General features: G+C 38.6%; 1 protein-coding gene across 1 annotated transcript; it reads right to left on the bottom strand.

Annotated features, from left to right (window-relative positions):
* Window positions 1-14,978: 14,978 nt before the first annotated feature.
* Window positions 14,979-17,666, bottom strand: LOC131785040 (Krueppel-like factor 5). The gene is made up of 2 exons (XM_059101884.2): window positions 17,104-17,666; window positions 14,979-16,463 (listed from the first exon to the last, which is right to left on the bottom strand). Exons 1-2 carry the CDS (start codon window positions 17,254-17,256, stop codon window positions 15,873-15,875), a joined length of 744 nt encoding a protein of 247 aa, XP_058957867.1. The 5' UTR covers window positions 17,257-17,666; the 3' UTR covers window positions 14,979-15,872.
* Window positions 17,667-20,529: the final 2,863 nt, after the last annotated feature.

The following is a 20,529-nucleotide window of genomic DNA, read 5'->3' as shown; positions in this document are numbered from 1 at the left end:
GGTGCTTGAATTTGCAGAGTAACAGTACCTGTGAGTTATTTGATTTTCCATGTTAGCCTATTTGTAGAGTGAATGACCTCTCTGATCCTAATATATGAAAACTTTTACAATGCTTATCTCCTTTCAAGGATGTTGTCATTTTTTATCTTTAGATTTCGAAGGTGGTTGAAATGCATTGAAGCATATACATTCAAATAGTATGTTTTTATTCGACAATCTTGCAGTGTACATAATATCTTTGTATAGTTAAGTGTCATTATTTAGACTAATTTTGTTATCCTTTAACTCTACAATATTGACTTAAGATAAACAATAATTCCTTTCTTGATTACATTATCCAAAGTTTTTTTTTTAATTTTGACAACTGGTTTCAAGTCAAAGGTTGACAATCTTATAGTTTTGGTTCAAGCACAGAGCTAAATTAATTTATGGAGATAAAAGCTAATTCTAGCCCATCTTTATAATTTATATCCTATCCAAGAACCCCGAGAAGAAAATTTCAGGCTTATCAAATTCAGTCTACTCACGTAAAGTTACATGAAATATATTCGCGTGCAACGCTGTGAATTATCGTAGCCTTGTCGAAGCTGTGCATACACATAAATATAAATACATTAGATGAACAACAAATATGCAGAGAGTTGCTATGTACCACGTCCGGCCCATTGATAATGAATCGTTTACTGTCACCAGAGTATTTAATGCACCTGCAAATTTAGTTACTGTAACAGCTACTTCGAACTGTAATTGTCATGAAAGTGTATCCAGTCGTTTCTAGAAAACAAACAAGTGAGCTAGCGATGGATCACAAGAATAATGCGGTTAGAAGGCAATAACAATAATGAAAAAGACATATCGAGGAAGGGAAAGTCTTAAGGTGCCTGACAGTCTGTTCTAGGAAGGGAAAGTCTTAAGGTTCCTGACAGTCTGTTCACTTAGAAAACAAGCACAATTGAGCTGATGGCGATCTGCTTAACCGAGACCATATTTACTCGTACTCGCATGGCTCAGAAACACTCAAACTAGCTGTAGCCAGGCTTCGTCCCAGTTTCTTTCATGATTGTATGATTGCTGACCCTATATTAAAGGAATGAATCCTTTGCAGACATTGTCAGAGTGGCTTGCAAGATGGTAAGCGAAGAGCACCCTTGTATGAAAAAAATGCACCTAACATAAACCCACCCTTCCACTCTACAAATAGATTACTTACTGACCGAAGATTCAAAGACAGAAGCTGGTATATTTCCCTTGTCACCATCTGCTGTAATATTGAGATTATGGCCGTGTTGTAGTTCGCCATGTTAAAAATTAAAACATTTGTATTCCGCTGAAAAGACTTGACGCTTCCGGTTCAAATTCCTCACCCCACCCAGGTAAGGTTCAAGCACTTAACCCACTGGAGGGCCTTTTGATTTATAAATGGCTTTCTTGATTTCAAAATGCTTGTGTGTTGTTAGGAGGGGGAAAGATATTGGAGCTCCGAATTGATCGGTGCATGACGGAAAACTGCGATTGAAGCAACAGGACGTACTTGCCCAAGTAACTCGTCTTTTGATTTTGTTGGAATGGAATTACTGTCGCATAAGCAATGACAGCAAGTCACAAACATGTGCGCGGTGACTGAAGTGAGATCACTGTGGCTGATGGAGTTGGGCAGGTGTGCAGGAGAGACAATAATAACCTTTAAAACGTGAACAGTTTATTATATCAAAATCCCCCCCTTCCGCCTTTGAAAATTCCCTTATCCGCCCCTGTGAAATAGTCTCTCTCCTATTTCGGTTGTCAACCCGTTAGTCTACCAACAAACCATGACGGCTGCTAGAGAACACGTTGGCTTTTCTTCTTTCTCACGGTTTGCCTCTTGTCGTTCCTGTTTTATTTGGTTGAAGTAGTTTGAAAGTAGTCTACACCACAGGTCAACTAGAACTTACTAACCCTTGATAAAAGAATGTACTCATCTTTATGACTCTCACTATGACCTCGCTTGGCAAAACCTGCCTAGAGGGCTCTTGTGATTATTGACTGTCGCAGTCAAGTAAAGAACCACTACAAAATTTCATGAAGTTGTAAGTACGTTCGTAAACACCGGCAATAGAGCTTAACTTGCTCCGCACGTAGCATAGTGTGGTTTTTGAAGGTTTTACCCCAGTGCAATTACTAGTTCAACCAGAAATTTTCGACTCGTTTCCTTTCAGAAAACATTTTCCTTCTCCAACGAAATAATGATAAGTTATTTTAAGATGCAAATTTCTTGTTTAACTTAAACGCTATAATTTTTTTCTGGAAAAGGAATACATAATGCTGCAATAAAAGGATGAAAGATTGTGTGTATTTAAGGTGGGGTTTAGCTTGTTGTATTATTCCACAATTACACCATTTTACCATGGGATGAGGCGAACTCGTCGAGTTGGGGTTGGGGGAACTCATAGGGGGGCGAACTTGCTATGGGGCAAAACCTCCATATAGCCGTAAAGTTTTCCTGCTCACAAGATTCTCAAGTTTCAAATTACCTACGAAAAAAACTGCTTTTAATGACAAAAAAATTCTTCCTGGTAAAAAGGATTTATTGGCAGTGCTTTCTTGTGACTTCTTTTCTCTCCAAAATTCAATAATTATCAAATGCCAAACTCTTTTACGTCGTTCTGCATCAAACGAGAATTTATGTTTAGGTTTATTGTTGCTAGTCGAATGTTTGGAGGATTAGAAAGTGAGTATTCGGAGGCTGAGGGCCAAGATTTATGGATAAATTGCAGCCGATAATTACTAGCGACTCATGTTAACTCCCAAAGCACAAATAGCGATTTGTGGCTACAAGAACATCTGGGACCGGGTTGGTCGAATATTTTCAAATTTCATTTCTCAGTCGAATATTTTATGTAGTCGGATGATGATGTTTTCTCGATCATTTAAACACAGCTTTATCCATAAAAATTATAGATTCAAAGCAACAAACCCTCATTCGAATTGAAAACTTGGGGGATTTACACATTGGAAGAACTTATCTTCGGTTAATCCTTCACAATTAGAGAATCACGTTAATTAATTTGATTATTAACACAAAACAATATACCAATTAGCTTAGTGATAGCTTTAGGAAAGCTGGCTTAATTTCTAATGAATCAAAATAAAAGTTCGTTGAATGTTTAGATCAAGCTTCGACAAAAATGTATCGGAAAGGTATTATAAAAACGTTTAAATAATTTACATGTTCTAAGGAGTAGCTTTCTGTAAGACCGTTAGTAAAATATTTATTGAAATATTTATTTAGTAAAGAAACCGCACATGTACTTTCAAGGAAAGAGATTTCATCCCGATTCGATTAACTTTCTAATATTATGTCCGCAATCACTGCTTTTTTTTATCGGTCCTCAATGCAGCCAGATAAGCCAGTCATTAATAAGTTGTTGGAAAGCAAGTAAACATGGGATGTTATTCACATACACGCCGGCACATAAGTATTGTGCGGGTGGCGGTTGACTGACCGTGCAAAATCTGCCAGCTGTATGAATATTTTATCAGGCTACAACGATAGGTATTAACTGGTTTTAGTTTGTTTCCGTGATTCAGATAGCTGGTAATTGTTTTAGCAACTTATTTGTATTTATAAGCCATCAGAATTAAATTATTATGATATTATCAGTTTCAACATGACAGGTGAAAGTAAGCTTGAGGCACATGTGGCAATGGGAGGTTTTGTAAATAACAACCTGTTAGTTTCAGTTCAGGTCGCGAACATTCAAGCTTAGGAAAAAAGTAATCCAACCTTAGGAAAAATTTATACCAGCTATCTCAGTCACCATGGATGACTTAGTTCCCACTGAGGAAAATCCAGAAAACATGCCATCGGCAACTGAAGAATTACTCCAAATCATGGAGGACTTTGCAGATGTTATTGACAAATTCATGTTTGAAATTGTTACATTTCTGGCTGTTGTTGACTCCGCAATGGGACTAATAAAGGACGTATTGGGACTTTTCGGTTTCGCTGGTTGGAAGATGGCTTTCTTTCCAACATTCTCCTTCATTGTGACGACTGGAGTGTTTCTCTTCGGTGCAAAAAAGAGAAAAGGTAAAAGAGAGTCGGATGTACCCGATGGCTTAGCAGACGCCTTTGAGGCTTTAGAGGATGTAATGGAAGTTGTTGAAGATGTAGCTGAGGGGCTGGAAGAAATGGATGCTGAAGGTGGGGCAGCGGACGGGGAATTAGGCGATGTTATCGGAGATGTAGTGGGAAGTAATATTAATCTTCCGATGGGAGAAATGGGAGGGCTGCAAGAGGCTGGGGAAATTAATAACTCTGGAGAAGGACAAGGAGATACCAACACTTCCGTCAATCCCACTGAGAACAATCAAAACATGGCACGTAAGGTGATTGCGGTCGCTGTACTAGCGGCTGGTATCATCGCTAAGCTCAAGAAGAAGAAAAATGGAGACACAGAAGAAACTGTACCAGACACAAACACTTCAACCGGTGGTGAAGGAACATCTAAAGATTTGGAAAATCAGGAGGCGGGAACAAGGCAGAAATCACTACAGGGAACATCACAACAGAGCGAATGGCTGTCCGGGAAGAAACCCGCAATAACAGGTGCTTCCATTCCATTGGCGGATGACCGCAATCCGCTTGTATCGACCACGTGTGGATTCAATGAATCGGTGATTATTGATTTAAATGTCGCCGACCGTGGAAAGAGATTTGTCGAGACGGACTGGCAAAGCGCAGCAGCGAGTAGCGTTATTTCAGTGGAACGTCAGCTAAGGTGGAATAGCAGGCAGTTAGTAAGAGGAGTTGAAAAAGGTGCATCGGAGATCAAACACGGAGTTGAACAAGCTCCTTTGAGCGAGACAAGGATTCAAATAGATGAAGATTCCTCAAATTTACAAATTAGTGAAAAACATGGCGAAACTTTTGAAAAGCAAGTGACCGAAACTCCCTTTGAAATGGCGTCTGGTGTTGTAAAAAGCACTGCCAATCTGGCTGGATCTACTGCACAAACTGTCGATAAGACAGCTCGTCAAGGAGTTGAACAAACCCGTCAGAAGTCTGGCAGTATGTTGCACATCGCAATTCGACTGGCTCGGTTGGTAGTTCGCGTTGTCAATAAAAAGAAAGGGGGATCATCGTCCACAAGCCAAAAAAGTGAAGAAAGTACTGATAAAGCTGCCTCAAGCAGCACCCTTAAAGGATCAACAGAATCTGTAGACAGCGATTCTATTTACTTTGATTGCGTTTCATCCCAGCCTCCAAGGAGCACGCGAAAGCAAGCACAGCCTTTAATTTACACCCAATACAAATATCTTATGTGTTCGTCGACACAGACTGAAGACGACAACTTTCTGCCACTTTCTCGTAGCGAACCTCAAATTTCGAACATATCCAACTCCACAGGGATATTAGGCCCGAGAAGCTCTCATTGGGATACACTGCGTAGATCGGTTGCTAGCATGCCAGATGCTGCACTTAAGGACATTAGAGACGCAGCAATCGGGGAGATGACATCCAGAGGTAATCCAAGCGAAGAGGCAAAGCTGGTAAACAACACAGGAACACTCAGGCCGGCTATGGTAAGCTCCAGAGATGAAACTTGTGAAGAAATCCCAAAAGATCCAAGAAAGACTAAGAGTCACGGAATAAAGGAGACGGTTTCTTTCCCTGAACATCTAACCAAAGATGCAGTATCACCAAAAGCTGGAACGTCTGAGGAATCTGGGACTCCGGTATTCTTGCACGAGCGGGGAAGTAGACGTAGTAGTTCGCGTGACTTTCCATACGGTGAAGGGCTAGATTTCGACGGTAGAGGTTATTCAAAAGTTGGAGGTTCAGGGCGTAGAGATCCAGTCGATTGGGATAGGAGCAAAGATCCAAGAGAACGCGATGCACGCGGCTATAGGGGCCTGGTTCCTTTCCATGAAAGGGATAGAGGTCAGAGCAGTCAAGATCTTGACTCGGTCCACAGTTATGAGAAGACAAGATCACGCCGTGATGTTGAAATTGTCTGGGATCGCCACGGCACCCAAGACTCAAGAGTTCGAAACGTTCGTAATACCTCTTCATATGAAGGCCTGGAAGACGACTTTACAGAAAATAGAAACGATAAACACTCCAAAGAAAAGAGTTCCAAAAGACCAGACTCGTATGGTTCTCGGCGCTCGTTAGAGTACAAGTCTCGTAGCCTTCGGCGCTCAATATCCAACGAGAATCCTGATCAAGATTCTGTGTTTGAAGAAGAGGGTCGTTTTTACCATGGGGACCAGAATTCAGAAGCGAATAACCGTGGAAGAAACTTAAAGAGCCAGCCTCGTTATTCTAGTCGGCTTGCTTCACTTGAGGATGATGCTGTAGATTCTTTCTTTCCAGAACATGATGCTTCACACTTCCCTGAGGCTTATCAAATATCCGATTCATCAGGAAGCGTAGAGGCACATCGTAATTCAAGACGATCGCATGCATCTTTGTCAAGCGTGCGTTTTGCCGACGAAATTCCAATTGAAGGTAATAAGTATGACCGACGACCAAGAAATGGAAGTAACTGGCAAGGAAATGTGGATAGTACTGCCTCACTGCAAGAACTCAGGCGTCGTGGTCAACGTGGCTCCAGCAGAAAAATTCCTTCAAATCCGCGTTGGAACAGTGCAGTTTGTCTAACAGGTCATCAAAAAGCCAAAATATTGGCTTCATCCAAAGGACCTTACTCTAACGATAACTATATATCTGACGAAACAGGTTCGCTGAACATTCATCAAGGAAGCAAGGCGAGGGTAAATCGAGGTCCTTCATTTAACAGACTCAGTAAGGGACCCTCAATCATAAGTCGCGTACAATCAGCTAGTTATCTTGGTGACGACGAGTCTGATGTTCGAGCATGACAGCTATTGGTGTTTATCAGGGGGGTTTCGAATGCGAGATGCGCATGGGACTTTTTGTCGTTTTCACTTTACATATCTCATATGATGGGTCTTTTTTTTTTCACCCTCAAATACGGTTAGCGAACCTCCGTCTTGGTTTAATTTTTATGACGCACGGATATTATCTATATATTTACCTCACTTATGTTGCTTCCTCGATCTTAACGAGTTTAGCTGATGATGGTGAAGTATATTCGATTTATTTATTTTATTAATTTATTTAATTATTTACAAAATTCGCTCTGAGGCAGGTGGGCATACAATAGAACCCTAGGTCCCCTGCTGGGTAAACACACCACGTAACCATTCCCCCGAAAAATTGAAAACCCATTCCTTGGAACCCCATTAAAAATAATAATGAAAAAGAGAAAAATATATGAGAAATTAACGAGAACAACGTGTTGCAGTATTGGCACGGCGGCACTTCGAATAAACCAACTTATAAGAACGAATGTCATCATGATTAAACACTGAACTTAGTCTATTTTAAAAAAACCATTTTAACTTTTTTCCGAAAAGGAACTAACTTTACCTCCGATCTTATCGTGATGGGTAATGCATTCTACAGATTAGTTATTCGGGTGAAGAAGGAATCACGGAAAAGAGATGTTTTAGCGGTTTTGTTGTTGAGAAAAAGCCCAGAGGATCCCCGACGGGAACGCCCACTACAAAATTGAGCAAAGTTATCTAAATTAATATCAATAATTCCGTAAATACACTTGTAGAGAAATAACAATTCAAGATATTCCAGCCAGTAGTTGATAGGAAGGAGGTTAAGGTTCAAGAGTCTGTCCTTGCAAGAGAATTCAGAGTTCTTCCATATAAAACGTGCAGCTCTCCTTTGGATATTTTTTACTTATAGCATCAACGTAGGAGTTTGTGGCGCCCAAAGCTGTGAGACGTAGCACAGGTTAGGTTTATGTTTATTTGACCACAATTGATTGCTCTTTCGTTTGGTTTGGATCAAAATGTTATACAACAAAACAGAAAGTGTCGCAGATATAAAATATATCTATTATTTACTCAGAAAGTTTGTATTTTTCGTAATGTCATTTTCTTAATCATCTTTATAGGAAAATTAATGTGCTGTTACTGTTGTCCGTTAACTTCTTCGAGAGATCACAGGACTCCACGTACAAACCCACTCGTCAAATAAGTCTTTTCTCTAAGCGATTTAGAGCTTGCGAATTTTACACCTATCGATTCCCCAAAGTCTCCTAAACCAGAATTTTTTTAAAAAATTGGATTTCAGTGAGGTGTATCGGAATGTCAATCATACAGGTGGCGGACATGTATCTTGCCTATAAGTCAGAACTGTTTTATTGAAGTTTCATTATTTTCCTGAAACGAGTTCTTGAAAACTATTTCAATATTACATTTGTCAAGTTAAATGTATAAGTGGATGCTGATCGACTTTTCTAATTAGAGTTCTAGTAAATAATCACCACAAGTACTTGATGTAGCGAGGGAAACACAACCAGACGAAATGATACGTTTATCTATAAAGCATTGAACACAGGCAGTCCGAAAAGCCAAGAGAGTGAAAGGCAATAGCAGTCTGCAGAAATTAGATCATAAGTTGCCATCGATTCATTCGGACGTTTTAAATTGTTACGAAATACGTTTCACTGAATATTTTCATTCTTTAACACATTGTTATATTCGCTCTTAAACAACAATGAATTTGCGAAATGATCATGGTTATCAGAGTGTGAAAGCTATGCATATTAGTTCGTAACCACGAGACGTGAAGTTTTCACTTTCTGGCTTGCTTGTGATATTCACAATCGATCACAATGAGTGAAAAAAGTGATCAAAAGTGATCCTTGCGCGCTTGTGTAGATTCCTAGTTTGTAGATACACGTGTCTAGATCCAATTCTATCTCAGTTTGCGTGATCAATTGAAATAAAAACACAATGGAGTCGATAAAGTCGAGGAAATGCTAGCCTAGGGGCAAAAGTAAACATGTCTTACGCTAGTTCGGTCACGTAACTTCATCACAACATCAGCCAATGAATGCATTTGAACCATAAAAAACATGCTCAAACGGTTCAGCGGTAACGTGACAACCAGTCCACCAAGCACTTGTTTCGAGCTTTCGCTTTGATGAACTATTTCACTCAATTTTTCTCTAGAAATTCAGATTTCAGAGAGGACTGACACGTAGGTATAAACACTTTCAAGACTCCTTATTTATATGTTGCGACATTACGTCGCTAAAAATAGTACCGAGTTAAACGATTTGATCTTAAGTTACGTGAAGATGCTTAGGATATTGGTTACTATAGATAGCTCTTTGTTTCCTGATGTCGCTATTTTGGGTATAAATTTCGCAATCAAATGTAGTTCAGGGTTGAACGTGGGTGTTCCACAAATAGATTTCTTGTTCGGCCCTAAGGCCAATAGTTTAAAATTTTAAGGGTTTGGTCATGGATGGAGAGTGTAAATTGAAAGAGAGTGTAAAGTTAAAGAATGTGAAGAAAGAGAGTGTAAACTGAAATTCATTGAGGCATAACGTAGCCTTAATCAGTGGCCATACTAGGTGCGTGATGCAAGGAAAATGATGCTTGGAATACTGACAGAGGAAATGAAAAAAAAAAAAAAAGTAAAAAAAAAAATTGAAACTTAAGAAGATCAAAATTCCACAAATTTATTTGACAACTTGCTTTAAAAATTAATCTGATGGAAATATTGTGTGAGAGATGACAACAGACTATTTCGGGGTCGACGGAAAAAGTGTTCTCTAGCACCATGTTTATTTCTTATCTTCTACCCTAATACTGAGCGATCTCTTGAAACAAGTTATCATTTTTTTAATAATTTCGCCTCTCATAAGCATGTGCTTATGCTTATCGCAGATGACTGTACTCATGTGGTGCGGAAATATGAAAACTCCAGTTCCGTTGTCTCTGTTAATGGTTATTACGGTATGGGACCGCACGAGCACTCGGACATTCTATTAGATTAAGGGCTTATTAACGAGCAACATAATTTCTGTGTTGTAGTCATACGAGCTCGATCAAATGTTGTCCCGTGATTAAAATCTCTGAAAGAAAAGGTACGAGATTCCTCTCGTACGACAGTAACGAGTCAATTAAGACGAGTGTGCAAACAGTATAAACCAAAAGAATCTCTTAGAATTCTTTGTTATACAAAACACAAAAGCACAATCAAATAGAGAGCAGACTCAGAGTATCCATATCACTTTTGAAAGTGTCAGTGGTACTTCTGATATTACACATTATTCATGTCCTTCGCCTTTGATTCTAATCACTTGCATATATTTAATTACAACACCCTTGAGCAGGTATTTAACTGAATCAGAAGTCTTTTATGTTCTACTCTGTAAGTTGTTTCCGGTGAGGGTGTAAGGGTACAATGTATTATTAACTTGCCTCCATCAATGAGACGATTCTTAAAAATGTTGCAGACCAATTTGCATCATTTCACTGATGGAGGCAAATAAATGAAATATGGAAGATAGAAATATTTAAGGGCAATGCAGACTAATATAAAAGAGTGCCTGCGATAGTAAACATTATGCGCATGTATGTCGCGGAAAAGTTTTCAACCGCTGTGAATAGACTACCTGAAAATCGTAATCAAGAGTACTCCTTGTTCCTGTAGTTGAATACATTAACTCGTAAAATGGTTTGGCTTCACGCGATAGAGGTTCCCACTAATGAACCAGTTAAATTACTTCTAGTAGTGTTACTAAGTCTTGCCTTATAGTAGAACGGAAAGTGCTACCTCGAAGAAAAAGGAACAAGGATTATTTCGTTACCGTCGTACTCCTCTGAAAGCTATTAACATCCCGATGTTACAATGGGTAAGTACAGGAACACATTGTTTAATGCTACTGCTAAATTCAAGAATAATTGTCTCAGAAAAAAACTCTCTTGATATGACTAAGTCAATGCAGTGAAATAGGAGTGCATTGGAAATGATAATAGATCTGTACAGGTTTCGCTCTTACGGAAAGCTAACATTTCAGTGGCGATTAAATACCCTACAGGCTCTTACCATGTTTTGTGAACATGAGGCTAAGATTCTTAAAGGACCCCTTTACCTCCTTGTAGTGCAATGGGAAGATTTTCTGTGAAGTTTAATGGCTTTAAGAGCAATTAAGAAAATGAAGAAATAGTTCATCAAGATGTAGTGTGCCCCTGCATGGTATTTTAGTGGTATACGATGGGGTATGAGTGATCCATTTTAGTTGGGTGCAGTGAATAACCAAGGATACCTTGTAATGCAGTGATACAATGCTGTCTTATCTAAAAAAGTTTGATGCAGGGTGGTTGACTAAAGTTCTGGACAGACTAGTGCAAAACATGTTTGTATGTGAAAAAATGTAAAAGACAGTGGGAATTTGTTCCTTTCTTGCAGCGCTGTATTGAAATGCTGTGTATTGCAATATACAGGGTGTTGCAGTATAGCAAGTCTTCAGTGCATCATTTATCAATGCAATTTGGTGCTGTTTGTATCACTTTACTATAGTACTATGCAGTGCAATGTGGTTAAGTGCATTTTAATAAAGTTGCAATACAGAAAAGTGCAGTACATTGCAGTGTAGTTGCAGTGCATATGTGTTGTATTGCAATGTAGTTTAGTATGATGCAGGTATAATGCGTTGTCCATCATGATTCAGTGTAACGTAGCATATTATAGCGACGTACATTAAGTACATGTGCATTTTCTGCTATGCCTTTTGGTGCATATCGTGCAATATGATAGCATGGAAAACTGCAGCACTGTCCAGTTATATGCAGTGTTGTACTAGAAAACCTTGCATTCAATGTTAGTGGGGACGAAAACAACAGCCACTCAATTTTAACCACAAAAGCTTTATGACATTCGAGTATTTAAAATCAATGAAATCAACATGCAAATAATGACTGTGAAATATGCAAGTAAAGTAAGGACATACAGGCTAAATAGATTGTTAAAAGCAAAGGTTTGAGTTCAACTAAAAACACGATTCCATTAATTGGGATCAGTCCACATCGATCACAGATAAAAAGGCGAATGAGAAGGCAAACAAACAAGCAGCAGAGATACAAAGCAAATAAACACATGGGAATGAGGACAAAATGAAAACATGTAGGTAACCATAGAGTGAGCCAAGAATAATTAAAATCGTAACAGACAATTGTGAAGAGAAATCAAAACATACCTAGAGAGATTGATGATAATATAATTAGATGGGAGAAAAAGAAGGAGAATGAAATGAGAAATTGAGGGTAAGAACTAATGGAAGGATACCTTGATGACAATGAGTCATCGAACTATTAGTGCACTAGAAACCAAGATTGGAAGACAACATTTAGAGAATCCTGATAAGATTATACTGAAGGTTAACATGGACACGCAGTAAAAGGGTATTTTTAGCTCCAGTTTGATCATAATGAAGGCCTTTATGCTACAGTTACAACAATACTAAGCCTACATAAGTATGATTCAAAGCTTTGGGTATCGTCTGTGTAGAACTTTTCCATGTAAGTGTGATCGTTCATCTTGTGATACAAGAATACACCTCCTGAAACATTTGTCGCTTTACTTCAGAAGATATCCACATTTTGCTAAATAATAAATATATGAATCAATAGGAATTATTCAACATCATGCTATTTTTAAAGTCATTCCGATGAGAGAGAATACAAATTAACTACAAATGCTTAAGTGTTAAACCGAGAAAACGTGTTATTACCAGACAAAAGACTGAGAGTCAGTAGGACATCGTCAAGTGATGGTGCTACATTAGCAATAGAAAGTTCAAGCCTAAAAGACAAATGCCCTGAGGATCAAACGTACGATACCTTACATTGTTAGCACGATTTTTCGAACCCTCAAGTTGATGATCCATTATTTTTTAAGGTTTTTACGTAAGAATAGCTGACGAGTCATCGAAGCCAAAGGGAATTGAATTATTGTTCACTTACTTTCACATGAACCCATGTAAGGTTTGTTGAAGCAAAAGAAACATCACGGTTGAAAATAAGAAAAAGATATATGGGAGATTCTATTGACCATTAAACAAGAATTATTTACATTTCACCTTAAATTTCGTTTGAATCGAAGTTGGAATAATTAACCTTCGTTGTGAAGCATTCACGCTTCAAGAGACAAATTCTATACTGAAGATAAATTTATCTCTACACCTGTTAGCATGTATTTAATGAAATTTTATCGTACCCTTACAAACTAATGAGCTAAAACAGTAGCTGAATGTGAACTCAGTTAGCAAACAACGTTTAAATGATTTATCAGTTTTCTGCTTATGTCACGTTCGCCATTTAAAATTCAGCACTTGGTCCTCAGAAGAGTATGTAAAATTTTCAAATTATGAGTGGTTTAGTTACCTGAATACGGCAATTTAGTGAAATTCGGATCGTGAAACACCTGTTCCACAACAAAACCTTCCACAGTGGAAAATAACAAGCTTGGAGATTGATGTGGACAGACGAAATGCAAATGGCGGGGAAGGGGTTTCTTCTCTCTTTTTTCTTTCAATTTGATTTAATTTACTTTGATCTTTTTCTCGTCATTTCGCCCCGTGATTCATTTCCTGTTCATCTAGTTACTAAGGATGTAAATAATGAGCCAAACAATACCTACCTACCGTTGTTTACTTAGTGGGTTAAAAATTGGCTCGTTTATCTAACCTGCGTGGTGATGGGCGCTGAGGATCAGGAAATGCTTCTTAATGTAGGTTCGAAAATGTCGTCGTGGAAGGAAAATGTTGTCGTTTCTATGAGTCACATTTAAAGCCATAACTAACTATTTTATTTGCGAGTGCAGCCATAATCCGTTTAAAGGTAAGAGCAGAAATTAATGAACCCCTTTACTGATTATAACAAAATCTCAACTTTATTTCGTAACTGTACGTGCCGGTTCAAAGAGTAAACTGAACACTTGAGTGAACTTAGCCATTAAAGGTTAACAATTGGAGAACCATGTGCAGTTTTTAATGACATCGGATGTCTGCTCCTTTTATTTTCATCCGGGTGTTGACGCAATTTAACATAGAGAACCGACTGCGTGGGTTGTTTTGGTGTGCCGACCGGTTAATACCTCCGGGAGAACACTAATACCCCATCACATTTAACGCTTAGAAAGGTAAGAAGAGTGCTGTAATTTTTGTTTCATGATGGAATTTTCCTCTCAGTTATATAACTTTTCTTGTTTCCTGCATGTATTCTCATTTTTTCACGTATGCATGATTCACCGTTCGTGCAGCAGCCCACTCGTTCCTCTAATGGATTTCACTTTGCACATTGTAGTGTGTACCGTTCAATACTCACTTTAGATTCCTCTCGTAGTTTTAAAGCCACAACTATAAAACCCATTGTCAAGTGTATTATTTCGCGAAAGGAGTTGTTAGAAAGTTGTATACTAATTTTGCAGGTGTAGTTAAAACCACTTTCCGGGATTCTTTAAATCTATTAATTTAAGGCACGGCTATCTTGGTACCAAAATGATTTTAATTTAAAGATTCGGAGTTGAAAGGAAAGAAATTCGGAGTTGAAAGGAAAGAAATTTTTAAGTTAGTGTGAGTAAACCAAACTTTGTTTGCAAAGAAACAGGGTGAAGAGGAACTGGGACCCAGATGAGCTCTGGAATGTAAACACCGTCTAGTTACTCGTTGAACCGCTGGCAACGACTACAATAACTACAACTGATTTAATTCAGACTTTCCAGCGAAAATTTAAGTCTATTTGTCGCTTTTACGATAAATCTTTTCCTTCCTCCGGGTCAAAGTAGATGATAATCTTAGGATTGAAGCCTCATGGTAAATTAAATGGCCCCCTCCGTTAACTTGAGCCCACGCAACTAGCACATGTCAATGTCTTATTGTTAGCAAAATTGAATTATTTCGCGACACTTTTTTTTTTTAGTTTTTTAATTGTTTTAAGGTGTAAAGTGGGAGAAATGAGTGAGAAGTCTGAGTGATTTATCAGAATTTTTCTTTTGTAACAATTGTACTTCTTCGCGATAGTTATCCCAGATTGTTCATATCCCGCCAAAGAAGATGAAGGGACTATGAAGGTCTATTAAGCAAGAAAACTATGGGGAGATTTAAATTTGTTTAATACACATCGTATCAAAATCATCGTATTTGTTGAGTCTTCAAGGGCTTTTTTACATGTTTCTTAGAGATCGCCGTCAGCTTCAATCACGTTTCACAATCGATACCTCTTAAATACTTGTACTGATCGTTCATGTTAAAGTCTGAATGAAACATTCTGTCCTCTTAAAGCTTTTCTTCAGTTTTTTCCTTCGATGTAGAATGTATGAAACAGTCCGAAGCAGTATTTATCTCTTAGTAGTTGGACAACTGTCCCTTAACGACGAAGAATGGATGCATTTCAGTATATGTTAAATCTTGAATATAACCATGTTTATTTCATGTCATACTACAAAGCACCTTCCCAGCAGGAACCAGCCCTGTTCTTCTCTCTTAACCCTCCACCACAAAGATGTGCGTAGTTTGGCTTTCTGAAATTTTTGAGTCAAAATGAGTTAGAAAAGCGATCATGGGTCCTCCAACAAGACGAAAAATACTGACAACGTGACTTTTAAGACTGAGAAGGACTCGTCGCTACGAAATATACATAATATAACTACAAGGTTTACGTTTTCCGACTGTATCGTCTTGATACTTGACTGAGGAGTGAAATTGACTGTTTAAAGACTTTCCATTAAAATAGTGATTTCGGTGACTATTGGCTCATTGAATTCCCCTGTTTATGCCAATAGTGTGCTCTATATGTACAATTATTCACCACATAATTCTTAGCTCGTTAAATAAGGCTTCTTTATGGAACAGACAGTAGGACAACGTCGCGGCCATGAGGTCGACTAAATATAGAGTATAAATTGTCTATTGAACATTCAAACAAATAAAAATTTAAGTCAAATGTTGACGTTTGTCATCTGAGGTCCGTTGAGTCGATTTAAAAAACTCCTACATTAGTGGGTGTATTTTCTTTATGTGAGAAGACCGATGATCTGAACGACTAAAGGACCTGCCACACAAGGGACATACGTAAGGTTTTTCGCCAGTGTGTCTTCGGTAGTGGCGCTTTAGTTCGTCCGATCTGCGGAAACACCACCCACAATCCTCCCACGGGCACAGGAAGGGCTTCTCGCCGGTATGAATTCTCTTGTGTGTTCCAAGATGCGAGCTCTTTGTGTAACGTTTTTTACAACCGGGAAAATCGCAGTGAAAGGCATGGCTTAATTCCAGTTCGCTCTCAGAGCATGTGGGAAAGGATTGGTGTGTATCGAAACTAAAGACGTTGGACTCCGCACATGATGCAGTCGTCGTAGTTGCTGGGTTTTGAAGAGTAGCTTGCGGCCACTCTAGCTTCAGATCGCAAGAAGGCGCTTGTACTGTTTGTAGGCCATTACACACGTTGGCCGTTGACTCTGGAAAGCGACAGTCTCTCTTCATCCCCTCTTCGAACTTTGGTTGATGGAGGTTTACATGTGGCTGCAATTCTGAAGGTGTGTCTTGAGAGGTGGAACACAGGTAACTATCCATTTCTTTAAGTGTCTGACGGAAAGAAAAGCCGTTTAAAAATGATTATACAGCTGCCATGCTTGATCAGTTGAACTTCGATAGACGATTAATTAAGTATAGACTCTTACATAACATCGAATTCACGAACAAGGTCACCGGAATACCGCCATCCTCTGTCTAGGAAGGGGCAGAAATTTGGCACATTAGTATAATAAACATAGAGCTCAGTTTAAGCGTACAGTGGGACCCCTGTAGGCTGTGACAATTGCTCCTCTAATTGCCGAATTCGCGTGCACGGCCCACGGGCTCTCGTAAATCTTTACCAGCTTGGGGAAATTTCGAATCATCATGCAGTTAAGATTAATGGCTGCAAAAAAAATCCGTGTTGTTACACTTTCGATCAGTCCAGAATGGACTCTGAAACTACAGGATTTTATTTACCGGATATACTTCCTTTGGCAATTTTGGAGTCATTTACAAGCATGACTAAAACGAGGAAATAATGAACAGACTGAACAGTGTCGGACGAGTTCTGTTCCGGCGTGAAAGCTCTTTCTTGAATTATAATTCATTTACAACAAGCGTATATTGAATAAAGAGCGACACTGGCTCGTTATTCAATCAGCGCATCTAACAATACCATATAAATCGCTTCTGAAAGATCGCAACTGACCTGTTGTAGTTCATCCTCTGTGTTTGGAATGAGCAACGAATAGATCCCCGCCGTCAACGGATTTCCCTCGCCTTGGTAGGAGTTCGGGTAGGTGATACTCTCCGTCACTCGCACCAAATCGTCGAAATTCGCATAAGCCATAGGGATACGCATTAAGACTCTCTTATCTGTATAACAGCAGTTCCAACTATAAAATGATATAAGTTTAGCAAACTCCACAGACTGTTTCGCAGTGAAAATGAATGATGTCCTTTCTTCCTGATCGCGTGTAAGTATTTAAGATTTAGACGTGTGTTTGCGTGGATCCGTACGGCTTAAGAGTCAGGTGCCGATTCTGCGCTAATCTGCTCCGAGTTTTCTTATGCAAAGTCGGATGCTCCGTTATTCAATTCTAAAATAAACTTTCCCCCAGGCTACAGTTGAGAGCAGTCACGCTGCACAGATCACGATCAACTTATCAGCGATGCGTATCGTAACTCAAATGAGGATGGTTCTCAGCCCGTATATGCCTTGAAGTTACTTTAAGTTGGAAACAGTTATCAATTCTGTGTCAAGAATATAATGGGGTTTCATTTTGAGTAGGAAGTTAATCGTTTGATATAAAAGAAGACTCTCGAATTATTAACGACTCGCTTCAGCAATCGTTTTGTAACGCCGAATGCTCCAGAAGGTTGTGTAAACTTCGAAACACCTTCGCAGCCTCCGATTGGTTCCGAAAATAGTGCGACGTTCTATCTTCGGACTCCGATTACAATAACGATCTTTCGCGAAATGCTCGGTTGATCTCGGAGAAAAGGTTATTGCGAAACAGGGACACGAACATGCTGATCGGCTGCGTGAAGCCTTTATTAGAGAACAGCATAAATAAAAGAAATTGTTCTATTTTTGTTCTATATATATGTTGCAAGGTTTATCGGTGTTTTCGATGTTCTATTTACATAGTTGCAAAAAACAGAACGCATTGAACTTTTATCCGCACAGGGAAATTTGAAAATCGAAATGTTGCCTTGAAGGCTCGTGAAAGTTTTGTTAAGTGAAGCAAAACGTAAGTACACAATACGCATAATGTGACAGGAAAGATCACATTTTTACAGGGACATGATAAGTAATATTCCGTATCGGTTTACGTCAAAATTCATAACCAAAATACAGGTTTCTTATGCAATGATCATCGTAGTAACCTGGAGGGTCACTGTTCTAGTCGAGTGGTTTCGTTCAGATCTTTCACGTAGCAGTTTGGATAGCGTGACTTCAACTTCCGATTTTGCCTTTTAATTTTTTATTGGCTTCAAGAAAGTTAGCGGACCGAATCAGAGTGTTCTCTGAAGAGTCCGTCGGCCCACGTAATTTATAGATTGTTGAGATGTTGTTTTGAAATCGAACGCCGAACCCACACATTGAAAGTAGCGGATAAAATTAGCGTTGATGTTACTTTAGGCTTTAAGAGGCTCCGTTGAGCGTTAAATATTAATGAGCTGACGGCAGCCGTGACGCAACAAAGACTATGCTTCTAAATTTTGCCGATTGGATACCACCCACCAGTTTAAGATTTCATTATAAAGCTTCCATTCTCCAGTAAAAGTCAAAGTTGTGCAGGTGAAATTAAAAAAAATAATAAAAACAGAACAAAAGTTTCGCTTGAATCGAGAATACTTATAACAGAGAATTCTGCATGGTGGCCTCAGAAACTGCTTTGTACTGTGTTATATTGCTTAAAATGCTTTGTGGATATTAGAACTTCCTCAAATCATCTGAAACTCTATGTGTATTGCGAAACGTATACATTTATGGTTCTAAGCCTCAACGAGACAGAATAATTCTGTTCGAATACATTTCGTGACTCGCTGTGTCAGTTTAGCCGAGCTTTAATTACCGTGTCTATAAATCAAGCTCGTCGTAAAAGCTGTGTTTAAAAGTGACATCATGTTAGTTTTTTCTCCTTTTTCCGCTTTATGTAGAAATTTGGCAAACTGTAACAAAATAAGGCAAGCAAGTTAATTGTCGATCGTCTAACTTGAACCCGTTTTGGTGGATTTCTAACAAACATATTGAGTAGTCGCTAATATTTTAATCGCACTGATCTTACTCTCTATTTTGACCTATTGTTTTGTGGACTGAATTATTTTTCTTTTGCCCAAATGGAATAAACGTTTGTTGAAGCATCTCACATAACACTCAATGAAAACATACCACTATTTGATCAAATAGGCCCAGAACAAAAGTAAAATAAAATCACAGTGAATGTTGTCAGAGATGGAAGTTATACAGCACCCTGAGTTCGTCTCTTAAGAGCAAGTAATTTCGTGCCCTTTGAGAACCCTAGTATTTAAGAAGCCTTCCCATCTTTGCTTTCCATCTATTACGGTACTTTTCTACAAGAATTGAGTGTCTAAATCGTTTATTCGTTAATCCTTTGTTTTGTGAACAAATTCAATCGCGTGTGCAATGTGCAGATATAATACTTTTCTCAAGACTTAAAAAATGTTGCTTACACTCCAGGAGAGAATTGAAAAACTTGAATTACATTTGACACTGGTTATTGACCAGTATCCACGATGTTGACAGAATTCCAATCGGGTTTCAACAGCATCAAGCCATGTTAATTTTGTTCTTTAGAGGCTCCTTTTAAATGGACGTTTTTTTTTTTTAGTAAATCCTGACCAAGGGTTTTGCTGAAGTAAACAAAAGATGGTCGATCTGTGCTTTGTTTATACTAAACTTAGCAGGTTTGCCTAAATATATTCTCTTTGAAAGATTAGCCAACGTACGGGCTGCTTCAGGTGAAGGTGTAAGATTGAAAGGCTGTCAAGGTATTTTCAACTTCTAACGGCTAAATTAAGATTGTCTTTACGCTTCAGAGTACAAACTAGCGAAATAATTCCTTGCAACCCACCTCCTTAGCCGCCTACCAATATGTGATATTTGTGCAATATGTTTTGATATAGGCACCATAGAAATATTATGTCCATTGCACCATGTCTATGTATATATGTCAAATAACACGTCACATTATACTGTGTTCGTATTTTATTTGTATTTTGCTCTCGCACACTAGGAGAACTAACTAAAATTGACCACTTTTGTGGGCGAGACTACGATTATTTAATCTTGAAGCAATAAGCAGCTGATTTGGATCCACTGAGTATTATTGAGAGCGATTACATATTTGAAAACTTTGATTCTGGGTTCAGTATCGTATTTTGTGTTGCTGTGAAGCTCTGATTATATGTCAACTATGCCTTTTACAACTTTTTTTAACCGAGCTTTTAACTGCATTCTTTGGGAATGGAAACATTTACGAGGAGTACATGAAGAGCGTTCAGTATACGATACTAAACGAGAGAATGAAATTTTCACTTTTTAAGAGGTGTTTTATGAAAGAAAAGGAATCAGCATGTTGACATGGCTACCAAAACAGTCTACAAG

Source organism: Pocillopora verrucosa, chromosome 8 (assembly GCF_036669915.1).
Source record: "Pocillopora verrucosa isolate sample1 chromosome 8, ASM3666991v2, whole genome shotgun sequence".
NCBI lineage: Eukaryota > Metazoa > Cnidaria > Anthozoa > Scleractinia > Pocilloporidae > Pocillopora > Pocillopora verrucosa.
The sequence above is the reverse complement of the archived record's forward strand: the minus strand, read 5'-3'. Positions and strand labels throughout refer to the sequence as shown.